The sequence below is a fragment of the Vitis riparia genome, chromosome 2 (genome assembly GCF_004353265.1).
Source record: "Vitis riparia cultivar Riparia Gloire de Montpellier isolate 1030 chromosome 2, EGFV_Vit.rip_1.0, whole genome shotgun sequence".
NCBI lineage: Eukaryota > Viridiplantae > Streptophyta > Magnoliopsida > Vitales > Vitaceae > Vitis > Vitis riparia.
In genome coordinates this window covers 4,266,098-4,286,429 of record NC_048432.1, presented here as the reverse complement: position 1 = coordinate 4,286,429, position 20,332 = coordinate 4,266,098, and the positions used below count along the sequence as shown (strand labels likewise).

Genomic DNA, 20,332 nt, shown 5'->3' with positions numbered 1-20,332 from the left:
TAGAAAAAAACATTAGTAATTTTATAACTTGTGAAGAACACAAATTTACAAGTATGGATGTATACAACTCACCCTTGGTCATCACTCATCCACTTTTGAAAGGACTCTAATGTTTCTTTAGAGGTTGGAGGCAAAGGATCAAATAAAGTTAATGGTTCCTCAATCTTTTTTCTTACTTTCTTCCTCTTAGTGGGGTCTATAAAAGAGTGCTACAAGATATGAGATTTTTTAATCTCACGTCTTCGCTTGAAAATAGTATAAAATAGATGGTAAGGTATGACATTTACTGAAAACTTGCTCGACATAGTTGGGGTACCAAACAACTTGGCAATATCAATAATTGGATCATCATTAGAGTAATCATCTTTCAACTTTTTAGTCACATGTTTTTCTACAAGCTGAAGGTTTCTAGAAGCTTCCATGCCAATGGTCACATTCATGGGAATGTCATTCCTCTCCACTTCATCATTTATAACATCCTCAAAAATTCCAGTCTGGAAATCAAAGCCCATATTGTTGTCCTTTTCCTTTGTACTAGATTTTGTAAATCTAGTGTCATGCATAACATGTTCCTCATTCGAACTCTTAACCTAAAATTTCATACACCACCCAATAAAAATAAATATGAGAAAAGACAAGTGTCAAAACATTGAAGTATTAGAAAATATAAGCATAGTAAACATGTCACTAACTTCTAATAAAATTTGTTTCAATTCATCCATCTTCAAGTTGAGTCATTCAATTTCTTTCTTTAGATGACTGAAATTTAACTCTGAGCTTTGTCTGAATTTCACAAACTCTATCCATAATTTCTGCACATATTGCACATAAATGAAATAAAAACTTAATACTTACAACTTATATATATATATTATGACAAGTTTGTTCACTTTGAAATAACACACTTGTTAAATTTAGGTTTTTTCATGATCCCTGCAGATTTGACTTCCTATAAGTTTATTTATAATGAACTTAACACTAGTTAAGGTCAGGTTCCACATGTTAATTATGGAGTGAACATCTTGTATTAAATAAAGTACAAAAAAAGGAACATGCATGCATTATTTATGATGACTAAGTTTAAGTTAAGTTCAATCTATTTATGAAGCAATTGCATCATTTGTTGTTTCTTATGTCACTACAGCAGTAGCTGCAGCAACATATGTAGCAGTGTCAAATGAGCTTTTTTCATGCCTTAAGTCATCCTTCTTGGCTTCTTGTGAGGCATTTGATTGGTGCAACATTTATGCTGAAGCTCCTTGTTTATCTACATGCTTGCAATAGTCTTGTTGTTGCTGCTCTAAAGTGGGTGTTAGGAGCGAATGAAAAATTAACTACAAAATCCAAATCAAATATAATATTAACAAACAATAATACAATAATATTTATAATTGCATTTTTTTAATTTAAAGGTAAAGAATTACTTACATTAGGCTCTAGAAAGACCTTTTCAACCTCACTAAACTTTGGAGCACTAGTTCCACTCCAATTTAATATTCAAGGATAGCTCTTGGATACATGAGTGACATATTTCAATCCAACAAGTGGAATAACCTCATATGCCCAAACTTGGAAAGCATATGGAAATCTAACAAGACTATATACTTCAACTGTAGCTTCTTCCTTTGCTTTATTTTTATCTTGGTATTGGGATACCTGGTTCTCCAAAGCTCTTTACAAACTAAATAGTGTCCTCTCATAACAAATCCCCCCACCCCTCCCCCCTCCCTTCACATGGATACTTGTTAAAAGCCTCCAAATTATCAATTAAAGCAACCCATTCCATATCCATTAAATTTTTCCCTTCCTTCCCAAATAAAACATGCTCTAAAAAATACAAAAGTGCCAACTTTATCACCTCTTCATCTTCAAATTCTTTTTTTTTTTTTTCTTATTCTTTTTTTTTTACCTCTCCTAAAGAAAGAAAAACTTTCTCCAACGCATCATTACGCACCTTGTTTTCTCCTTTAAAGTGTGTGTCCCTTATTAGTAATGATTTTTGGTCACATTTTGGAATATGACAAAAACTCAAGCCTATAATCAATGCAAACTCTTTTTTACTAAATCTTAAGCCCTTTGACTTTAATAAAATTCATATTTCATTGTCTTTTTTGGTTTCACAATGACGTAACAACAATTGATGAACAATTTGGGTTGAAAATCTAAGTTTGGGAAAAAGTAATTCTAAACATCTGCAATTGTGGTTTAGTCAATTTCTTCTTAATATTTTCAATGGCTCCCAAGTGAGACAAACATGCAATTTTTCCAAGAAAAAACTCATCTTTAGGTATTTTAGATATAAAAAATAGGAAAGGAAAAGGAATGTTAATATGCAAGATAATAACAAATTGTAAAAATATCAATATAAATTGAGTAAAATTATATTACCAAACTTATCCAACTATGTTAAATCCATCATTTTGTATTACTTCTTAACATAGACTTTATTTTCATATTATTTAAGGATGTCATGTCAAATGCTAATATTCTAAAGATATTATTTTATTAATGCAATTTAAGCTATTATATTTTACTAAGTTGCAGCAAAAAAAAATGCAAACATTATTCTAATGTTTATTGAAATTTGAAACAAAACCAAACCATTTTGAAATGGAACCTGCTGACAATGAACTTGATAGCAGTTAAGCTCAGTTTTTTCTTAACATATATATTTAAATCAAAATTCTAAATATTTTGATAAAATAATTTCATAAAAATTATATTCAAATACGTTACAAATTCATAACAAATAACTTCATTACAAAAATTTTCAAAATATTTTGATGGTGAACTTGATAGTAGTTAAGTTTAGTTTTTTCTAATCATTCAAATATTGTTTTAAACCTTGGACTATAACCTCACTAAGAAAATTTTCAACTTCAATTCCATAAAAGTTTTATTCAATTAGATTATCAATTCATGAAGTATAAATTCATTAAAAAAAAAAAAAGAGGATAATCGATTACAAGGAATAAAAAAAAAAATTTTTTAAAAAAAACCAAAATTTCAAGTAGAAAATTAATGCTTACTGAATTAGTTGATTTCTTTTCATTTTCTGATGACGATGACAATGTTTCAAAACCTTGCTTTGTTTCACTTCCCTTTTTTCCCAAAATTTTATACCTCTTCCATTTCGTATTTTTCATCAGCAAATTTTCTTTTTCCACCATTTTCATAAACTGAATCAACACACAATATCAAAAAGATGAAAAATAGGGTTTGATTTAAAAATAAATAAAAATGAACCAAAATAAGACACTTAGGGTTTCTTCTCATTTCATGGATGAAGGTTTATTGTACAATTCGAAAAACTAAAATTAAAGAAAGAACAATGAAACTTATTTTCTGTTTTTTCCTTGTGTTGTGTTGTCTTTTTGTTCTCTTGCAATGAATGGAAAAGTCCTTCGTGATTTCTTTCTTGCAAGTTAACAAATAGAACAAATGGGTTTGCAGGGTAAGAAAGGGACACAACATAGGGGAAATTTGGAGTTGGAGGGAAAATGGGCTAAAGAGATAACTAAGGGGTATTTTTGTCCGAGTTGGGTCATTTTTGAGACTTAAATAAATAGGGGGTTAGTTTTGCAATATTGAGGGAATTTTATCCCTTTTAATTGGTTATCCCTAAAGATAATGGTTTTGCAATCTCTTTTAATACCTTCTTTCTTTTTATGGGATCTATAAAAATTTGCTCAAGACACAAGATTTTTTAATCCTATGTGTCCACTTAAAAATTGTAGGAGATAGATGGTAAGGTATGACATATACTAAAAACTCACCTAGCATAGTTGGGGTCCAAATAGCTTGGCAATATCAATAATTGGATCATCATGGGAGTAGTCATCCTTCAACTCTTCATCATGGGTTTTTGTGTAAGTTGAAGGTGTCCACAATCTTCTATGTCAACGTCGTTCCTATCCACTTCATCAGTTGTAACATCCTCAAATTTTTCATTTTGAAAATCAAAGCCCACATTACTATCATTTTCCTTTGTACTAGATATTGTGAATCTAGTTTCATGCATAACATATATCTCATTTGAACTCTTAACTAAAGTTGCATACATCATCCAATAATAACAATATGAGAAAACACATTAATATCTAAACATTGAAGTATTAGAAAATATAAATATAATTAATTTGTCACTAACATTTAAGAAATTTTGTTTCAATTCATTCATCTTCAAGTTGAGTCCCTCAATTTCCTTCTTTAGATAACTAAAATTTAACTTTGAGCTTTGTGTTAATGTCACAAACTTCATTCATAATTTCTAGACATAATACACATAAATAAAATAAGAATTTAACACTTACAACATTAAAAAAAACCTAAATACTATGACAAATTTGTTCACTTTCAAATAAGACACTTGTTAAATTTAGGTTTTTTATGATACCCGTGGACTTAACTTCCTATAAGTTTATTTATAATGAACTTAACACTTTTTAAGTTCAGGTTCCACATGTTAATTATGGAGTGAACATCTTGTATTATAATAAAGTCCATAAAAAAACAAACATGCATTATTTATGATAGCTAAGTTTAGGTTAAGTTACACCCATTGATGGCGCACATACATTATTTGTTGCTTCTTCTACCATTACACTAGCAAAAATGACAACATATGTTGTAGTTTTATACGAGTCTTTTTCATGTCCTAAGTCATCTTCTTGGCATATTATGAGACAATTGATTGGTGCAACCTATCGGTTAATGCTCATGTATCCAAACGCTTACAATAACCTTGTTGATGCTCCTCTAAGGTGGGTATTAAGAGTGAATGAAAAGATAGATACAAAATTCAAATAAACTTTAATTATCAGTAACAATGTATAGAATTGCATTACTAAAATTTAAAGGTAAAGAATTACTTAAATTAGACCATAAAAAGATATTTTCAACCTCAGTAAACCTTAAAGCACTAGTTACACTCCAATTTAATATTTGAGGGTAGCTCTCGGAGATTTGAGTAGTACATTTCAATTAAATGAGTAGAATAACCTCATATGCCCAAACCTAGAAGGCATATGCAAATTGAACAAGACTATATGCCTCTCTATTGTTTTTCCCTTTGCTTTCTTCTTATTTTGGTATTTGGATACCCAGTTCTCCACAGTCCTTTGCAACCCAAAAGCCATCCTCTCATAATAGATCTCCCTTCATGGATTATTTGTTGAAGTCTCCAAATTTTTCCTTTCTTGCCCGAATAAAATATGGTCTTGAAAGTACAAAAGTGTTAACATTACCACATCTTCATCTTCAGATTCATTCATTTTTTTTTTCAACTCTCTTAAAGAAAGGAAAACTTTCTCCAACTTATCATTACACATCTTATTTTCTTCCTTAAAGTATGTATCCCTTATTCATAATGATTTTTTTGTCACATTCTAGAATAAGACCAAAACTCAAGCCTATAATCAATACAAACTCATCTTTACTAAATCTTAAGCTCTTTGACTTTAATGAAATCCACATTTCATTATCCTTTTTGGTTTCGCATTGATGTAACAACAATTTGTGGATAATTTGGGTTGAAAATTTGAGTTTGGGTAGGAGTAAAAAGTGACTAAAATGTGACTTTTAAAACATCTCCAATTATGGCTAAGTCAATTTCTTCTTAATATTTTCAAGGGCTATCAAGTGAGATAAGCATGCAATTTTTCTAAGAAAATACTCCTCTTTAGGTATTTAAGTTATAAAAGACGGTGGAGGAGGAATGTCAATCTACAAGGTAATAAAAAAAAAATTAAAATATCAATTCAACTATATTTAATCCATCATTTTGTAGTACTTCTTAACATAAATTTTCTTTTCGTATTATTCAAGGATGTCATGGTAGATGCTAATTTTCTACAAGATAGCATATTTCATGAGGATGTTGTTAATAACACTAATGCAATTGAGGTTGTTAAATTTAACTAAGTTATATCTAAAAATAAAAATGTAGAGAATATTCTAATGCCCCTTGAAACAAAACCAAAGCAACTTAAAACCTAAACTTGTTGACAGTAAACTAGATAATAGTTAAGTTTAGTTTTTTCTTATCATTGATATATTATTTTGGACTTCAGACTATGTCCTTATAGAGAAAAATTACAACTTTAGTTTCAATTTTTAATTTTTATTGACCAAAATATCAAAAAATATCATGAAAGATTGAAAAAATAGAGATATTAGAAAATAAAGATGTCTATAAAACATCAAGTATTTAACATATTTAAACTAAAATTTTAAATATTTAGATTAAATAATTCCATAAATTTTATTCAATTACATTATCAATTCATAATAAATAACTTCATTAAAAAAATTCAAACAAAACCAAAGCAATTTAAAACCTATTGAAAATGAACTTAATAGTAGTTAAGTTCAATTTTTTCTTATCATTGAAATATTGCTTCAGACCTTGGAGTATGAACTTACAACGAAAAATTACAACTTTAATTCTATAAAAGTTTTATTCAATTACATTATCAATTCATGAAAAATAAATTCATAAAAAAAATAAAAATCCAAAATTTCAAGTAGAAAATTAATGTTTATCAATTCAGGTAATTCATTCTCATTTTTCTTTGAGAATGAAGGGTTTTCATAACATCATTTTCTCTCACTTCCTTTTTTTTTGCTAGGCTTTTATACTTCTTCAGTTTGGTATTTTCTTCATCAATGAATCTTCTTCTTCCTCCATTTTCATAAACTGAGTCAACTCATAATATCAATAAGATAAATAAATAAAAAAAGGTTTGATTTTCCAAAAATAAAGGGAATTGATATATAAGGCACTTAGGGTTTCTTTTCATTCTAATATCCTGAATTGCAAGAAAGTTCATTTTCAGAGTTTGGAGAAATTGAAATGGAAGGACAAAATGAAACTTACTCTACATTTTCCCTCATGTTGATTTCTCGCTCTCATGTTGGCTTCCCATTTTCTTGGAATGGATAGACATGCTTAGTGTTTTCTTTCCTAAAGGGTAATAAATTGGGTTGAAGGATAAGAAATGGGTGTGCAGAATAAGGGGTGGGTTGAAGGGAAAATGGGTTAAAAGGGCATTTTTTTTGTCTGAAATTGGTTATTTTTTAGGCTATTAAAAATGGAAGGTTAGATTTGCTATTTTTAATTACCCTAAAATCTATGCAATATCACAAAATTGTACTTTCTATAGTCTCGTTCAATCTAGATGAATAATAATAATAATAATAATAATAATCTTAACATTAAATAATTACCCTTAAGTAGTGAGTTATTATTATCCCCTTACATTGGATCTTTATCTATAAAAAAAAATAAAAAATAAAAGAGTAGCTAGTTATTATCATCTTTTTAACTCTAAAAGAGCCAAAGATAAACAAACATCAAGGCTTACAACATCTCAAGTTTAAGGCATGAAAGTTTACTTTTTAAGTTAAATAAAATTTGGGTTAGCCAAATTTCTACTAAAGGTAATAAGAAAATAAGTAAAGCAAATAAATTATAAAAAAAATAAAAATCCTTTTAATCCAAAAATAAAAAATAAAAAGTGATAAGTCATATAGAATATGTTATTTGGGGACCAGGAATCTTCACTCTTTCACTATTCAGCTTTTCAAAGGAATTGAAACAGAAAAGAAAAACAAAAACAACAAAAATGGAAATAAATTAATCGCATAGGCACTGACTCGTGTGCAAAAAAAAACAAACCAACTGTTAGATAGTGTATAGTTATTTAGGTTATTTACTTTTCCTTTTCCTTTTCTTTCCTTATTGTATTGTGGATCCCACTAACATGTATATATATACCCAAGTCCAATGTGTATTCTTTACAGTTTTTCAATAACAATAATTAGGGATTCTCCCTTTTCTCTCTCTCTCTCTTTTCACATGGTATCAGAGCCTAGGAAGAAAAAAACCCTAATTATTTCTGATTTATCCGTGAATCCATTCTGGGAAATCTTTCAGTGACCGTGTTTCATTCCGGTCACCCTTCCCATCTCCTAAAGCTTCCTATCAACCGTATCGCCGTAAAAAAACCCTCGCCGTCGTCAGAAAACCCTCACCGCTAGCGACTTTTCCGGTGACCTTTTCCAACGACTTTTCCGGCGAAGTCCTTTTCCGACACCGACCATACCATCAGGTGCGCAAGAAGGAGATCTTCAACTTTTCTCAAAGCACCGGAGAAAGAATCCTAGCCACGCGCGTCTCTTTTCCGACGGCCTAAATCTCACGCGTCGGCGCGTGAGGGCACGTGGGTCACTTTCTGGCCACACGCTTCCACCTCCAGCCTCGCCTGACGCCGTCGAGCCACCCTCCATCTGCGCTTGTGTCATCTGAGCCCTAGAAGTGCATTTTTTTGGGTTTTTTTTGTCTCCGTTGGCCCTCTAAACCGCCTTTTCGGCAACCTCCGGTGACTTCCTCTCCACCCCAAGCCCTGCACGTGTCTTAGGAAGTTCACGATAAGCCATATGAGGGCTCTCTTCGATCCAAACGTATTTCATTCACCAGATAAGTAGATATGGCTACTAAAAGTTTCACTTTTTCGTTTGTAATATCTGGATCTCCTATGATTACTTCGGAGAAATTGATTGGGAGTGAAAATTATTTGTCCTGGTCTGCGTCTGTGGAGCTTTGGTTTATGGGTCAAGGTTGTGAGGATCACCTTGTTACGCAGGAAGCGAATATCCATGAGGTTGACAGAGTACATTGGAGGAAGATAGATGCACAATTATGTAGTGTGTTATGGCAATCAATTGATCCTAAGATTCTGCTTCATCTTCGGGCCTACAAAACATGCTTTAAATTTTGGAATTAGGCGAAAGGGCTATACACGAATGATATCCAACGTCTTTATAAGGTGGCTTCATCTATTGTCAATGTCAGACAACAAGACATGGATTTATCTACTTATATTGGCCAGATTGCCTCTTAAGGAGGAATTCTTGACCATGATGCCTCTTACTACTGATGTTGGGGATCAATGAACACAGATTGACAAGTTCTTCATGGTTCTTATGCTTATTGGCCTCCGTCCAGATCTCGAGACCGTCCGCGATTGGATTCTTGGCAGTTCCTCCATTCCATCCTTGGATGATGTGTTTGCTCGCCTCCTCCGTATCTCCTCCACTCAGACTTTGTCATCTAATAACACTTCAGATTCTTCTATGTTAGTTTCTCAAACTAGCTCTCGAGGAGGATGCAGTGGTAACCGAGGTAGAGGCCAACATCCTCATTGCTCCTATTGCAATAAGCTTGGCCACACTCATGATCGGTGTTATCAATTACATGGGCGGCTTCCCCGCACTGCCCACGTGGCCAGTCATCTGATCCTCAGTCGCCTCAATCTCCCAATTCCTCCACATCTCAGGGTATTTCCCTCACTGATAGTGAGTATGATGACTATCTCTGTTATCAGGCCACCAAGTCAACTTCTGTTGCTTCTGTTGCCCAGACTGGTAATGCTTCTGCTTGTCTTACCCACACATCTTCTTTTGGACCTTGGATTCTAGATTCTAGCGCTTCTGATCACATATTTGGTAATAAGGATCTTTTCTCTTCTATTACTACCTCTTCCTTACCTACTGTTACTTTAGCTAATAGTTCCCAAACTATGGCTAAAGGTTTTGGTTTCGCTCATCCTCTCCCTTCCTTACCTCTCCATTCTGTCCTTTATGCCCCTGAGTGTCCTTTTAATCTTATTTCCATCAGCAAAATAACTCACACTCTTAACTGTTCTATCACTTTCTCTGATAAATTTGTGACCTTGCAGGACCGGAGTACGAGGAAGACAATTGGCATAGGATGTGAGTCTCAAGGCCTCTATCACCTCACTGCGCCTTCAACTCCTGCAGTTTGCATTTCCACTGATACTCTCCTTTTCATCCACAGTCGCCTGGGCCACCCTAGTCTATCCAAGTTCCAGAAAATGGTCCCTAGTTTTTCATCTTTGTCGTCGCTTGCGTGTGAGTCCTATCAGCTTGGGAAACATACTCGTGTCTCGTTCCCAAAGCGTTTGAATAATCGAGCAAAGTCTCCTTTTGAACTTGTCCACATTAATGTTTGGGGTCCTTGTCGGACCGCGTCTAATTTAGGATTTCAGTATTTTGTCACTTTCATTGATGACTATTCTCGATGTACTTGGTTATTTTTAATGAAAAATCGAGCTGAGTTATTCTCAATTTTTCAGAAATTTTATGCTGAAATCCAAACCCAGTTCAATATTTCTATTCGTGTGTTGCGCAGTGACAATGCCAGGGAATATTTTTCTACACCATTTACTTCATTTATGTCCCAACATGAGATCATTCATCAGTCTTCTTGTGCTCATACTCCTCAACAAAATGGAGTAGTTGAACGTAAGAATCGACATCTTATTGAGATAGCTCGTACTCTCCTTCTCCATAGTCATGTTCCTTTTCATTTTTGGGGGGACGTTGTTCTTACAGCATGTTATTTGATTAATTGTATGCCATCATCTGTATTACATGATCAGATTCCTCATTCCCTTCTTTTCCCTGACCAACCACTTTATTTTCTTCCTCCTCGTGTTTTTGGTTGTACTTGCTTTGTTCATATTCTCACTCCTGGATAGGACAAACTTTCTGCCAGAGCCACAAAATGCATCTTCTTGGGATATTCCAAACTTCAAAAGGGTTATCGTTGTTATTCTTCTGAGACTCATCGCTACTTTCTCTCCGTTGATGTCACTTTCTTTGAGGACTCACCGTTCTTCTCCACCTCTGAGTCTCTTCCTGTTTCTAAAGTCTTACCCCTTCCCATTATCTCCCCACCTGATGCAGTGCCTTCTTGCCCACTTCAGGTTTATCATCGCTGTCATCGTGTCACTGTTCCTCCTTCTTTGGCCGAGGTACCTGTTGACTCACTTCCTATCCCTTTGGCTTCTCCTGCCCCGGCTCTGCCTCCTTCTGCTGACTTACTCATTGCTCTTCAGAAAGGTAATCGATTTACTCGTAATCCTCATCCCATTTACAATTTTTTGAGTTACCATCTATTATCTTCACCCTATTCTGCATTTGTTTCTGCTATATCTTCTGTTTCTTTTCCCAAGGGCACCCCTGAGGCTTTTTCCCATCCAGGCTGGCGACAGACAATGGTAGATGAAATGGTTGCTTTACACTCCAATGGCACTTAGGATCTTGTTGTTTTACCTTCTGGTAAATCTACAGTTGGTTGTCGTTGGGTCTACACAGTTAAGGTTGGCCTTGATGGTAAGGTTGATCGCCTTAAGGCCCACTTGGTTGCTAAAGGCTATACTCAGGTTTATGGTTCTGATTATGGTGACACTTTCTCTGCTGTTGCCAAGATAGCTTCTGTTCCTCTATTGCTCTCCATGGCTGCTATGCGTTCTTGGCCTCTTTATCAGTTAGATATTAAAAATGCTTTCCTTCATGGGGATCTTGCTGAGGAAGTTTATATGGAGCAACCACCTGGTTTTGTTGCTCAGGGGGAGTCTGGTTTAGTGTGCAGGTTACGCCGTTCTCTATATGGCTTGAAACAATCTCCTCGAGCATGGTTTAGCCGTTTTAGTTCTGTTGTTTAGGAGTTTGGCATGTTCCGCAGTACAGTAGACCATTCCATTTTCTATCATCATAACTCTTCGGGGCAGTGTATTTATCTGGTAGTTTATGTGGACGACATCGTTATTACAGGCAATGATCATAATGGTATTCAGAAACTAAAGCAACACCTTTTCACCCACTTTCAGACTAAAGACTTGGGGAAACTCAAGTATTTGTTAGGGATTGAGATAGCTCAATCCAGTTCTGGTGTGGTTCTTTCCCAAAGGAAGTATGCTTTAGACATCTTGGAAGAAACCGGTATGTTAGACTGTAAACCGGTAGACACTCCTATGGATCCAAATGTCAAACTTATACCAGGATAGGGGGAGCCTTTAGGAGATCTTGGGAGATATCGGCGACTTGTAGGTAAACTGAACTACCTCACCATTACTCGTCCAGACATTTCTTTTCCTGTAAATGTGGTTAGTCAATTCCTACAGTCACCATGTGATAGCCATTGGGATGCTGTAATCCGCATTCTTTGATATATCAAAAGCACACCAGGCCAAGATGTGTTGTACGAGAACAGAGGTCATACCTAAGTTGTTGGTTACACAGATGCAGATTGGGCTGGCTCACCCACAGATAGACGTCCCACTTCCGGGTATTGTGTTTTTATTAGAGGTAACCTAATATCTTAGAAAAGTAAGAAACAAGATGTAGTGGTCCGATTTAGTGCTGAAGCCGAGTATCGAGCTATGGCTCTAGCAACATATGAACTCATATGGCTGAAACATCTTCTTCGGGAGTTGAGATTTGGAAAGGATGAACAGATGAAGCTCATCTATGACAACCAAGCCGCTTTGCATATTGCATCCAATCCAGCCTTCCATGAAAGGACCAAACACATTGAAGTTGACTGTCACTTTATTAGAGAGAAGATCGTATAAGGATGTGTGGCGATTAGTTTTGTCAATTCAAATGATCAACTAGCAGATATTTTTACTAAATCTCTCAGAGGTCCTAGAATTAAATACATTTGTAACAAGCTTGGTGCATATAACATATATGCTCCAGCTTGAGGGGGAGTGTTAGATAGTGTATAGTTATTTAGGTTATTTACTTTTCCTTTTCCTTTTCCTTTTCTTTCCTTATTGTATTATGGGTCCCACTAACATGAATACCAACTAAGTGAACCGATAAAAAATAGGATAAACAATAAAGCTGCATTTTTGGCTTCTGCGATAATAAAAGAAAATAATCTTCATGTTGTAAGTCTTTTTATTTTTATTTTTTTGGATTTTATTTTTTTCAGAAACCAAAACAAATGTTCGTTGAGCTCGAATTCAAGGTCATAATACAAAAAAGAATATTCATAAATTTGAGCGTTTGGTTTCTGAAAAAATGTAAAAAAGGTAAAAAAGAAAAAAAAATGTTATGAAGTATTCAGAAATCCCTATATGTTAGTAACCTTACGATATCAAGAGATATGTCCTGTTTGTATCAAATTTCTCAGAAATCAAACAAAGGAAGCAAAGAAAATGGAAAACGAAAAGAATTATACCCAGGTGGGGGTGCCATTGGAGTGATTCTCGAGTGAAACGAGAGATTTGAGGGGCTCAAAATCTCTACGGAAATATTTGATACGATGCATCACTACCCATCATAGTTGATGCGGTACAAATCATATAACCATTAAATCTGGTCAAATTTTACATCCTGACTAATAATGAGGATGATCACAACTTTTAAGATGCAATTTAACAAAATTATTTAAAGATAAAGCAAACATGCTTTTTAGGTCTTAAAGATATACAGGTCCATTAAAAGAAATATTTGTATCAAAAGGATTATAACCTCCCTTTTACGAGAGTTTTAGTGGGAGATGAATATTAATACATTGAGTCTTTATTTTTCGTATTTAAAAAAATGGAGGTTATTTTAGGCACCTTGATTGAAAATTAAAATTGCCCAAGCAAGATTCAAGATATACTCCATGTTCACATTTTTTACATTCCAAATCTCATAATCTAAAAAAACAAATAAATGCAATCAAATCACATAACATAGCATAACCAAGAAGTCAATTAAGTCACATTGTTCGCATTCCATGTTCTAACAAATTCATGACATACTCCCTATTCTTCATGTTAGTCATGTGAAAAATATTCTCAACAAGTCATGTTTAATTGCTAATAGGCAAGTAGTTTCGGGAAAAGTTTGGTTTCTTAGAGACCTTCAATTTTCTTAACTCACCCTTATGTTGAGCTTGCAATTCAACGACTTCTTTATCATTTTAAGGTACACTAATCAACCCATCATACTACTAATGGTTCGATTCATCTCCTTTACACTCATACCTTTTGATAATATATTTTGAATTGTTTGTGGGTGTCCTTCATCAAGAGCAGTAGTGACGTTGTTAATGGAATGACCTATGCCTTTTTGTACAACCTGAAAAATATATAATAAACAATTTAACAAACAATTAGTAAGAGGTGCTATTTCCTTCCATAGGCTTATTTGTAAGAAGTCTTAAACTAACTTCCTATTTTTTATGTAAAAGAAAATGGAAGTACAAGATATTATAGACTTTAAGCCCATTAGTATAGTAGGAGACCTTTATAAATTTAAATTAAAGAAGTTTATAAAGCTAGTAATCTTAAAGACCAAAAATGCTTTTGTAGAGAATAGACAAATTCCTAATTCATGCACATGTAATGAAACTAAAGGCTCTACGAAAATGAGCTTGGACATGCAGGAATTTTTGTAGCTATGCTATTGTAGGATTTCTCCAAATCTAACTGATAATAATTTGTAGAGGAAATATACAAAAGTTGTTACACCTACCATGTCTACTTGGCTTCACCTCTCTATATGCCAACTATACATCAATCATAATAGAGCAACCCCCAAAATGATTCATATTGAAAACACTGCCAACTAGGAGTACAAAGATATACATTAACAAATTATCATTGTGAATAAATCCATTATAAAATTAACATTAACAAAATATTGACTACATCTTTAAAAGAATATGAAGTTGTATTAGACTATAAGTTATAAGAGGTACCTTCAAACATGAGTAATGATTAACTGAGTCACTAACATAACCCAATATGATCGAACTTCATTAATTTCCATTTCACTATATGATTTCTTCCCGCAAAACTAAATTGGAGTGACATATACAATTCACTAAGTTCAATTGACCAAAAAAAAAAAAAAATGCTATAGCAAAATGACCAACCATATGAATTGAATTGAGTGCAAACCTTTGATGTTAGTTGGTTTGGATTAGCAATGATTTCCTTCATATATCTCATCACGTAATACCCACATTCCACACTACCTGGTTGCCTTGGGCACTATGGGAAAAGTATCAACAATTGCAATAAACACTAGAATGATGTTCTTACTTCTTTAGCATCTTATTGATGATCATATTAATAACCATCCATTTTTTAATTTTGTCATAAATTAAGTAGTGAAGCAATATATTTTAATCTAAACAAATAAGTACTTACAACCACTTTCACCCAAGTTGGCTCCCTCTTTGATGTTTTCTGTTTTTCTGGTGGGTTGATTCTCATTGCCCTACAAAAAGAATTAAAAAGATGTTATTTAGACACTATCAATTGTATTAAAATAGGAGAAAATATATACTTACATGTTAACTATGTCCTTAAGATCATCACATGGTTGACAGGCCATTGGATTAAGGTAATATGCAATCATTTTCTTCATCTCCAATGCCACTAACACCCAATGGAAACTAAAGAAAAGAAATGAAAATTGTAATATAGTATCTACAAATTCAAACATCATAAACTAACTTACAAACACCATATTGATATTTAGGATAAAAGGTTACTCTGAGTTGTATGGAATAAACATATATTCAACATGCTTTGTATTCTTTAGTCGATCTGCAATAACCCTTGACCTGTTTTCCTTGCTTCCCTCTCCCATTCCAGCTTTTGAGACCAATGCTGGATTGACAAAAACATATCGTTCGGCCTGCTTTGCATCAATCAACTTTTTATGCAAATGCCTGATTATAACCCACATGACAAGTTATCAACAATCATTATAGGTCATTAGAAAATAACCTTCTATCTCATAATCTTGTGAAAAGTCATTCAAAAATTATAAAATCTCGTACCAGATGTAGTATAAAATACAATTGGATGACACTTCTTTTGATGATATTATCATTTCCATATCTTCTTTCATCATGAAGGTCTTGAAACTCTCACCAAAAACATCATCTGGGAAGTTTATAGGGTGTGTTCTTGATGTACTCAGCATGAGGCCAACCAATGTCTCAAAATTTTTCATATCTTGTGGTTTTTCACCCTTGGATTTGACTTCAACTTCATTTACTTTTTGTTTATTTGCTTTCTTAGATGCCTGTACAATTAAGAACCATGGTACAAATCAAATTAACTAGTTTATATATATATATATATATATATATATATATATATATATATATATATATATATATATATATAAAATCACTATAAAGTTTGGTAATTAAATTTACTTACTAAGATGGGAGTACGGATGATGACCAAATCAGTTGGCCACAAAACTTGGTAACCAATTGCAGCCCCAACAGTAGTAGTTTGTCCAGGAATAGGAATGGGAAGGGGTGCACTTGAATCATAAGGAGCATCAACAACTACTAAATAGTTGGGACCACATTCAAGTATAATTGTTCCACCTGCCACTATATTTTCCTTGGTGCCTATGGCCAGCTTACATTTTCTAACCTACAAAACTCAATTCACAATAATCACTTCAATATTAGTGGGTTTATACAAAACTAACATAAATGCATTATCATCATCAATCACCTTATAGCTCCTATTACAATGATAAATGCAATTTCATTTACATTCAATTGCAACAAACTTGCATGATAACATTTCAGTCCATTGCATATAACTCAACCCATAATTTAGACATATCCTATTATATGTTGCCACATCAAAGAAGACCATATATGTTGCCACCAACATTTGAAATCAATTCAAACAACAAAATTAAATTAAATTATTTCTCGTATTAGAGGAAACTTTGTCATCAAATTAGCTTAACTGAATAAATACCTTCTTCTGTGGTTCTATTGCTTCTGGTGGGGTCACATCTTCAACTTTACGGATTGGCTTATCCACTGCTTCTGGTAGGAGAAGTTGTTTTTGCTTCATGTTTGAACTGCTAACATCAGATTGGGGAGTAATAGCTCCTACTTGAGACAGTTTTGCTAGCACTTCTGCCTGAAATATTCTTTGTTCTTTAGATGCTGCTACGAAATCCCTGACAGTACGATCTGCAGCACTATTGAAATATTGGCGAGGTGTGTAGTGCTTCCCTTTGGCCCTAACTCGACCACTATACTCAAGAGTACCCAATGCTTCCACAAGTATATCATTACTTCCACTAACACTTCTACCATTGTCAATAGCTTGTCCTTAAAAAATATTAATTATAAAGTTAAATTGCAAATTTGTTATTGTAAATAACTTATTATAAATATATGTAATTAAAATTGAAAAATAGTCGCTTACTATTTTCTCAATTACTGGTATGGCCACTTCATCAAAGGTGTCGTCCTTTTTTTCCCTTGCTTTCTTCCATAATATGCTTCGATCAATAGTTTCAATTGATCCACTTGCAACCATCTTTCAAAATAGGACAATATATAATATAATTATCATATAACCCTATTATATATTATGCATAAAATAAATAAAAAACAATTAATAGGCTTACACTTACCATCTCTTCCTCAAGACCGGCATATCCTTTCCTACTTAGATGGTGATTATAAATGTTTCTTTCTTCTTTCTTTTTGAATTTCTCGATATTCCTATAAATTAAAATTTTATAATTAATGAATGTGAATAAGAGGTATGTAAAGAGTCTTAATTATACCTTAAAGTTGTCAAACAATCTATCTTTGACAAATATTGTCCAATCTTCATCCTCAATAAAAATATATTGAATTGGTGGTCTTTTGAGGAGCTCCGGTTGGTCTTCAAAAGGAAGAATGTACTTCACTGTTAGCAAGTTCCTAAAGGACCGAAAGCATTTTCCCATTGTTAACATACAATTCCTCCTGCTTCTATGATTTAATGAAAAAGCAGTCTGCACATTAATACCAAACTTTAGTAATTTCAAGAGGTTAAGAATGATAGACATTTTGCATCAAAGTGATTTAAATAAGAAATGGTTACCTCAATGTTGTCCCATAACTTATCCTTTAACTGTTTAGGTACAACATGCTAAGTTTTATATCTTATTGGCACCATAGTGTGTGCTAACACGCCTAAGTAGCTTGTTAGATGAACTGCTGATTCTCCTATGAAAATGGCATCAAGATTGTACTTAACCGGCAACTTAACCCCCTTGCTTCTGTTTTTTATAATCATATGCTTCCGTGTCATCCCTCTGTACTTCCTTTTTATGGGTTTTTCTACTTCCTTTGTCTCCATTCTTGTAACAAAAAAAAATAAAAAATGATAAAGATTAGTTAAAATTATATTGCATATAACCTAGTCAAAGAATAATTGTAAAACATAACTTTTCAAAGAAACAAATTCATAATCATTGCACAATGAAATGCAATAGATCATGAATTCAATAGATCTTTTTAGAATTGTTCATCATATAACAAGGATAACACTTCATTTAAACTTTTTTTTGTCCCGCTTTGTTTAACATTTCATTTATTTTAAGCAACCCAAGGGCCTTTGTATAAGAAAGCTAAATTTGCAGTAGGAATTTCCTATAAGAATCAACATGGAAGGAGCACGTGGTTTCAACAAGTTCATCAAGTCCATAAGAACTTATGAAAGCTTTTGGACTATCGGTTTGTGTTACATTAAGTTTCAATCTGTAAAGGTAATAGAATCTGTAATTATAAATAATAGTTATTATGTATGTTAAACATTAGTAAAAAGAATACTTCACATTTTAACACCATTCCAATACCTTTTTTCTCAACCAATAAGTAAAAGTCCGCAGGTGTTCATCCTAAAGCCACTTTTGTCTTTTTGATTGACGAGGATTTTTCAATTTCAACCATTCCTTGTGCTCTTTATGTAATTATTTATAAGAAATTCAAAGTTAATGTCTTAAAGTTATTTTAAGTATCAGACACAAATATTAAGTGTTAGTGGTTCTTACTCAATATAAAGTTGAACAATAGTTGTATTCTCTAAAACATAATGATGTACATGTAACCACAAATTGGAATCAATTGTCACAACTTGACCTCCAGGTATTGGTGCCCCAACTTTTTGGTCAATGTTTGCACTAATAGGAATCCCAGTTGCATCTACATTTGATAAATACTCTGTACAAAATTCAATAGCTTCCTCTGCAATATAGCATTCAGCGATACAACCTTCGGGCCGATTACGGTTTCGTACATATCCTTTCAAAACTTTCATGAATCTTTCAAATGGGTACATCCACCTTAGGTAAACTGGTCCACAAAGTCTCACCTCCCTTGCAAGATGTACAGTAAGATGAAGCATGATATCAAAGAAGGTGGAAAGTACTTCTCAAGCAAGCATAATGTCACCACCAAATCATTTTGTAACTTATCCAGTGCAGACACATCAACCACTTTGCTACACAGAGCATTGAAAAAAAAACTCAATCTGCAAATAGCATGCCTTACATGCTTTGGCAAAAGGGATCGTAATGACATTGGCAATAACTGTTGCATTAATGTATGATAGTCATACGATTTAAGACCATAAAGCTTCAAGTCTTCCATTGACACAAGGTTTCTCATGTTAGAGCAATATCCTTCAGGAACCTTTAATTGTGATAAAGTTTGGCAAAAAAACATTTTTCTCCACTTTAGATAACGTATAACATGCAAGTGGGAGATAAGTTCGATTTGATTCAAACCTTGGCCCCAATTCACACCTTAAGCCCATCTCTAGCAGGTCTAGGCGAGAATTAAGTCCCTCTTTCGTTTTACCTAGAATGTTGAGTAAGGTACCAATGATGCTTTCACAAACATTCTTCTCTATGTGCATTACATCCAAGCTATGACGAACATGTAGGTATTTCCAATACTCAAGATAAAAGAATATGGACTTCTTTTTCCAACAATTTCTAGTATTGACATTCAACTTGCCTCGGGAGTTTTTATTTTTTCCCCATGAATCAGAAATGACATCAATTTTCCTTAGGATTTCCTCTCCACTCAATGGTTGCGGAGGTGAGCTAAACTCTTATTTACCATTAAATGTCTTCTTTTATTTCCTAAAAGGATGGTTGCAAGGAAGAAATCTTTTGTGACCTGTATATGAGTTCTTTTTCCCATGCTTCAATCTGTGAGAGAATGTATCTTTCCCACATATGGGACATGCAAAATATCCTTTAACTACACAACCAGATAAGTTTCCATATGCAGGAAAATCATTGATTGTCCATAGTAGAACAACTCTTAATGTAAAAACCTCTTGCTGATGCACATCATAACATTCAACCCCTACATCCCACAACATTTTTAAGTCATCCAATAATGGTGCTAAATAAACATCAATGTCATTTCCAGGTTGTCGTGGACCTGATATTAATAAAGATAGCATCATAAACTTCCTTTTCATGCACAACCAAGGAGGAAGGTTGTAAATGACCATTATAATAGGCCAACAACTATGTCTACTACTCATTGAACTATGAGGATTTATACCCTCTGCTGAAATGGCAAGTCTAAGGTTTCTAGGTTCTGAAGCAAAATCAGGCCATCTATGATCAACTAGCTTCCATGATAGGGAGTCAAATGGATGACGCATTTTACCATCAA

At 33.5% G+C, this 20,332-nt stretch overlaps 1 protein-coding gene across 8 annotated transcripts in view; it reads right to left on the bottom strand.

Moving 5' to 3' along the window:
* Positions 1-20,332, bottom strand: part of LOC117906102 (probable ubiquitin-like-specific protease 2A) — a 29,222-nt gene continuing 8,890 nt past the window's right edge. For 2 of the 8 annotated variants that reach the window (XR_004649770.1, XR_004649768.1), the window contains 14 exons: positions 17,739-17,997; positions 17,437-17,649; positions 17,281-17,371; positions 17,070-17,183; positions 16,611-16,972; positions 16,047-16,271; positions 15,659-15,906; positions 15,368-15,547; positions 15,164-15,268; positions 15,021-15,090; positions 14,769-14,861; positions 13,851-13,944; positions 3,777-3,918; positions 1-590 (listed from right to left, as the gene is read on the bottom strand). Coding sequence is in view for 2 of the 8 variants with exons in the window: in XM_034819069.1 (XP_034674960.1) it covers positions 586-590; positions 13,851-13,944; positions 14,769-14,861; positions 15,021-15,090; positions 15,164-15,268; positions 15,368-15,547; positions 15,659-15,906; positions 16,047-16,271; positions 16,611-16,709 (1,119 nt within the window). In the remaining 6 variants the exon portion in view is untranslated. Of the gene's footprint in view, positions 591-1,267; positions 1,335-3,776; positions 3,919-13,850; positions 13,945-14,343; positions 14,434-14,566; positions 14,665-14,768; positions 14,862-15,020; positions 15,091-15,163; positions 15,269-15,367; positions 15,548-15,658; positions 15,907-16,046; positions 16,272-16,610; positions 16,973-17,069; positions 17,184-17,280; positions 17,372-17,436; positions 17,650-17,738; positions 17,998-20,332 lie in introns of those variants that run through there. The other 6 variants (XR_004649773.1, XR_004649771.1, XR_004649769.1 and 3 more) reach the window with 6 other exon arrangements.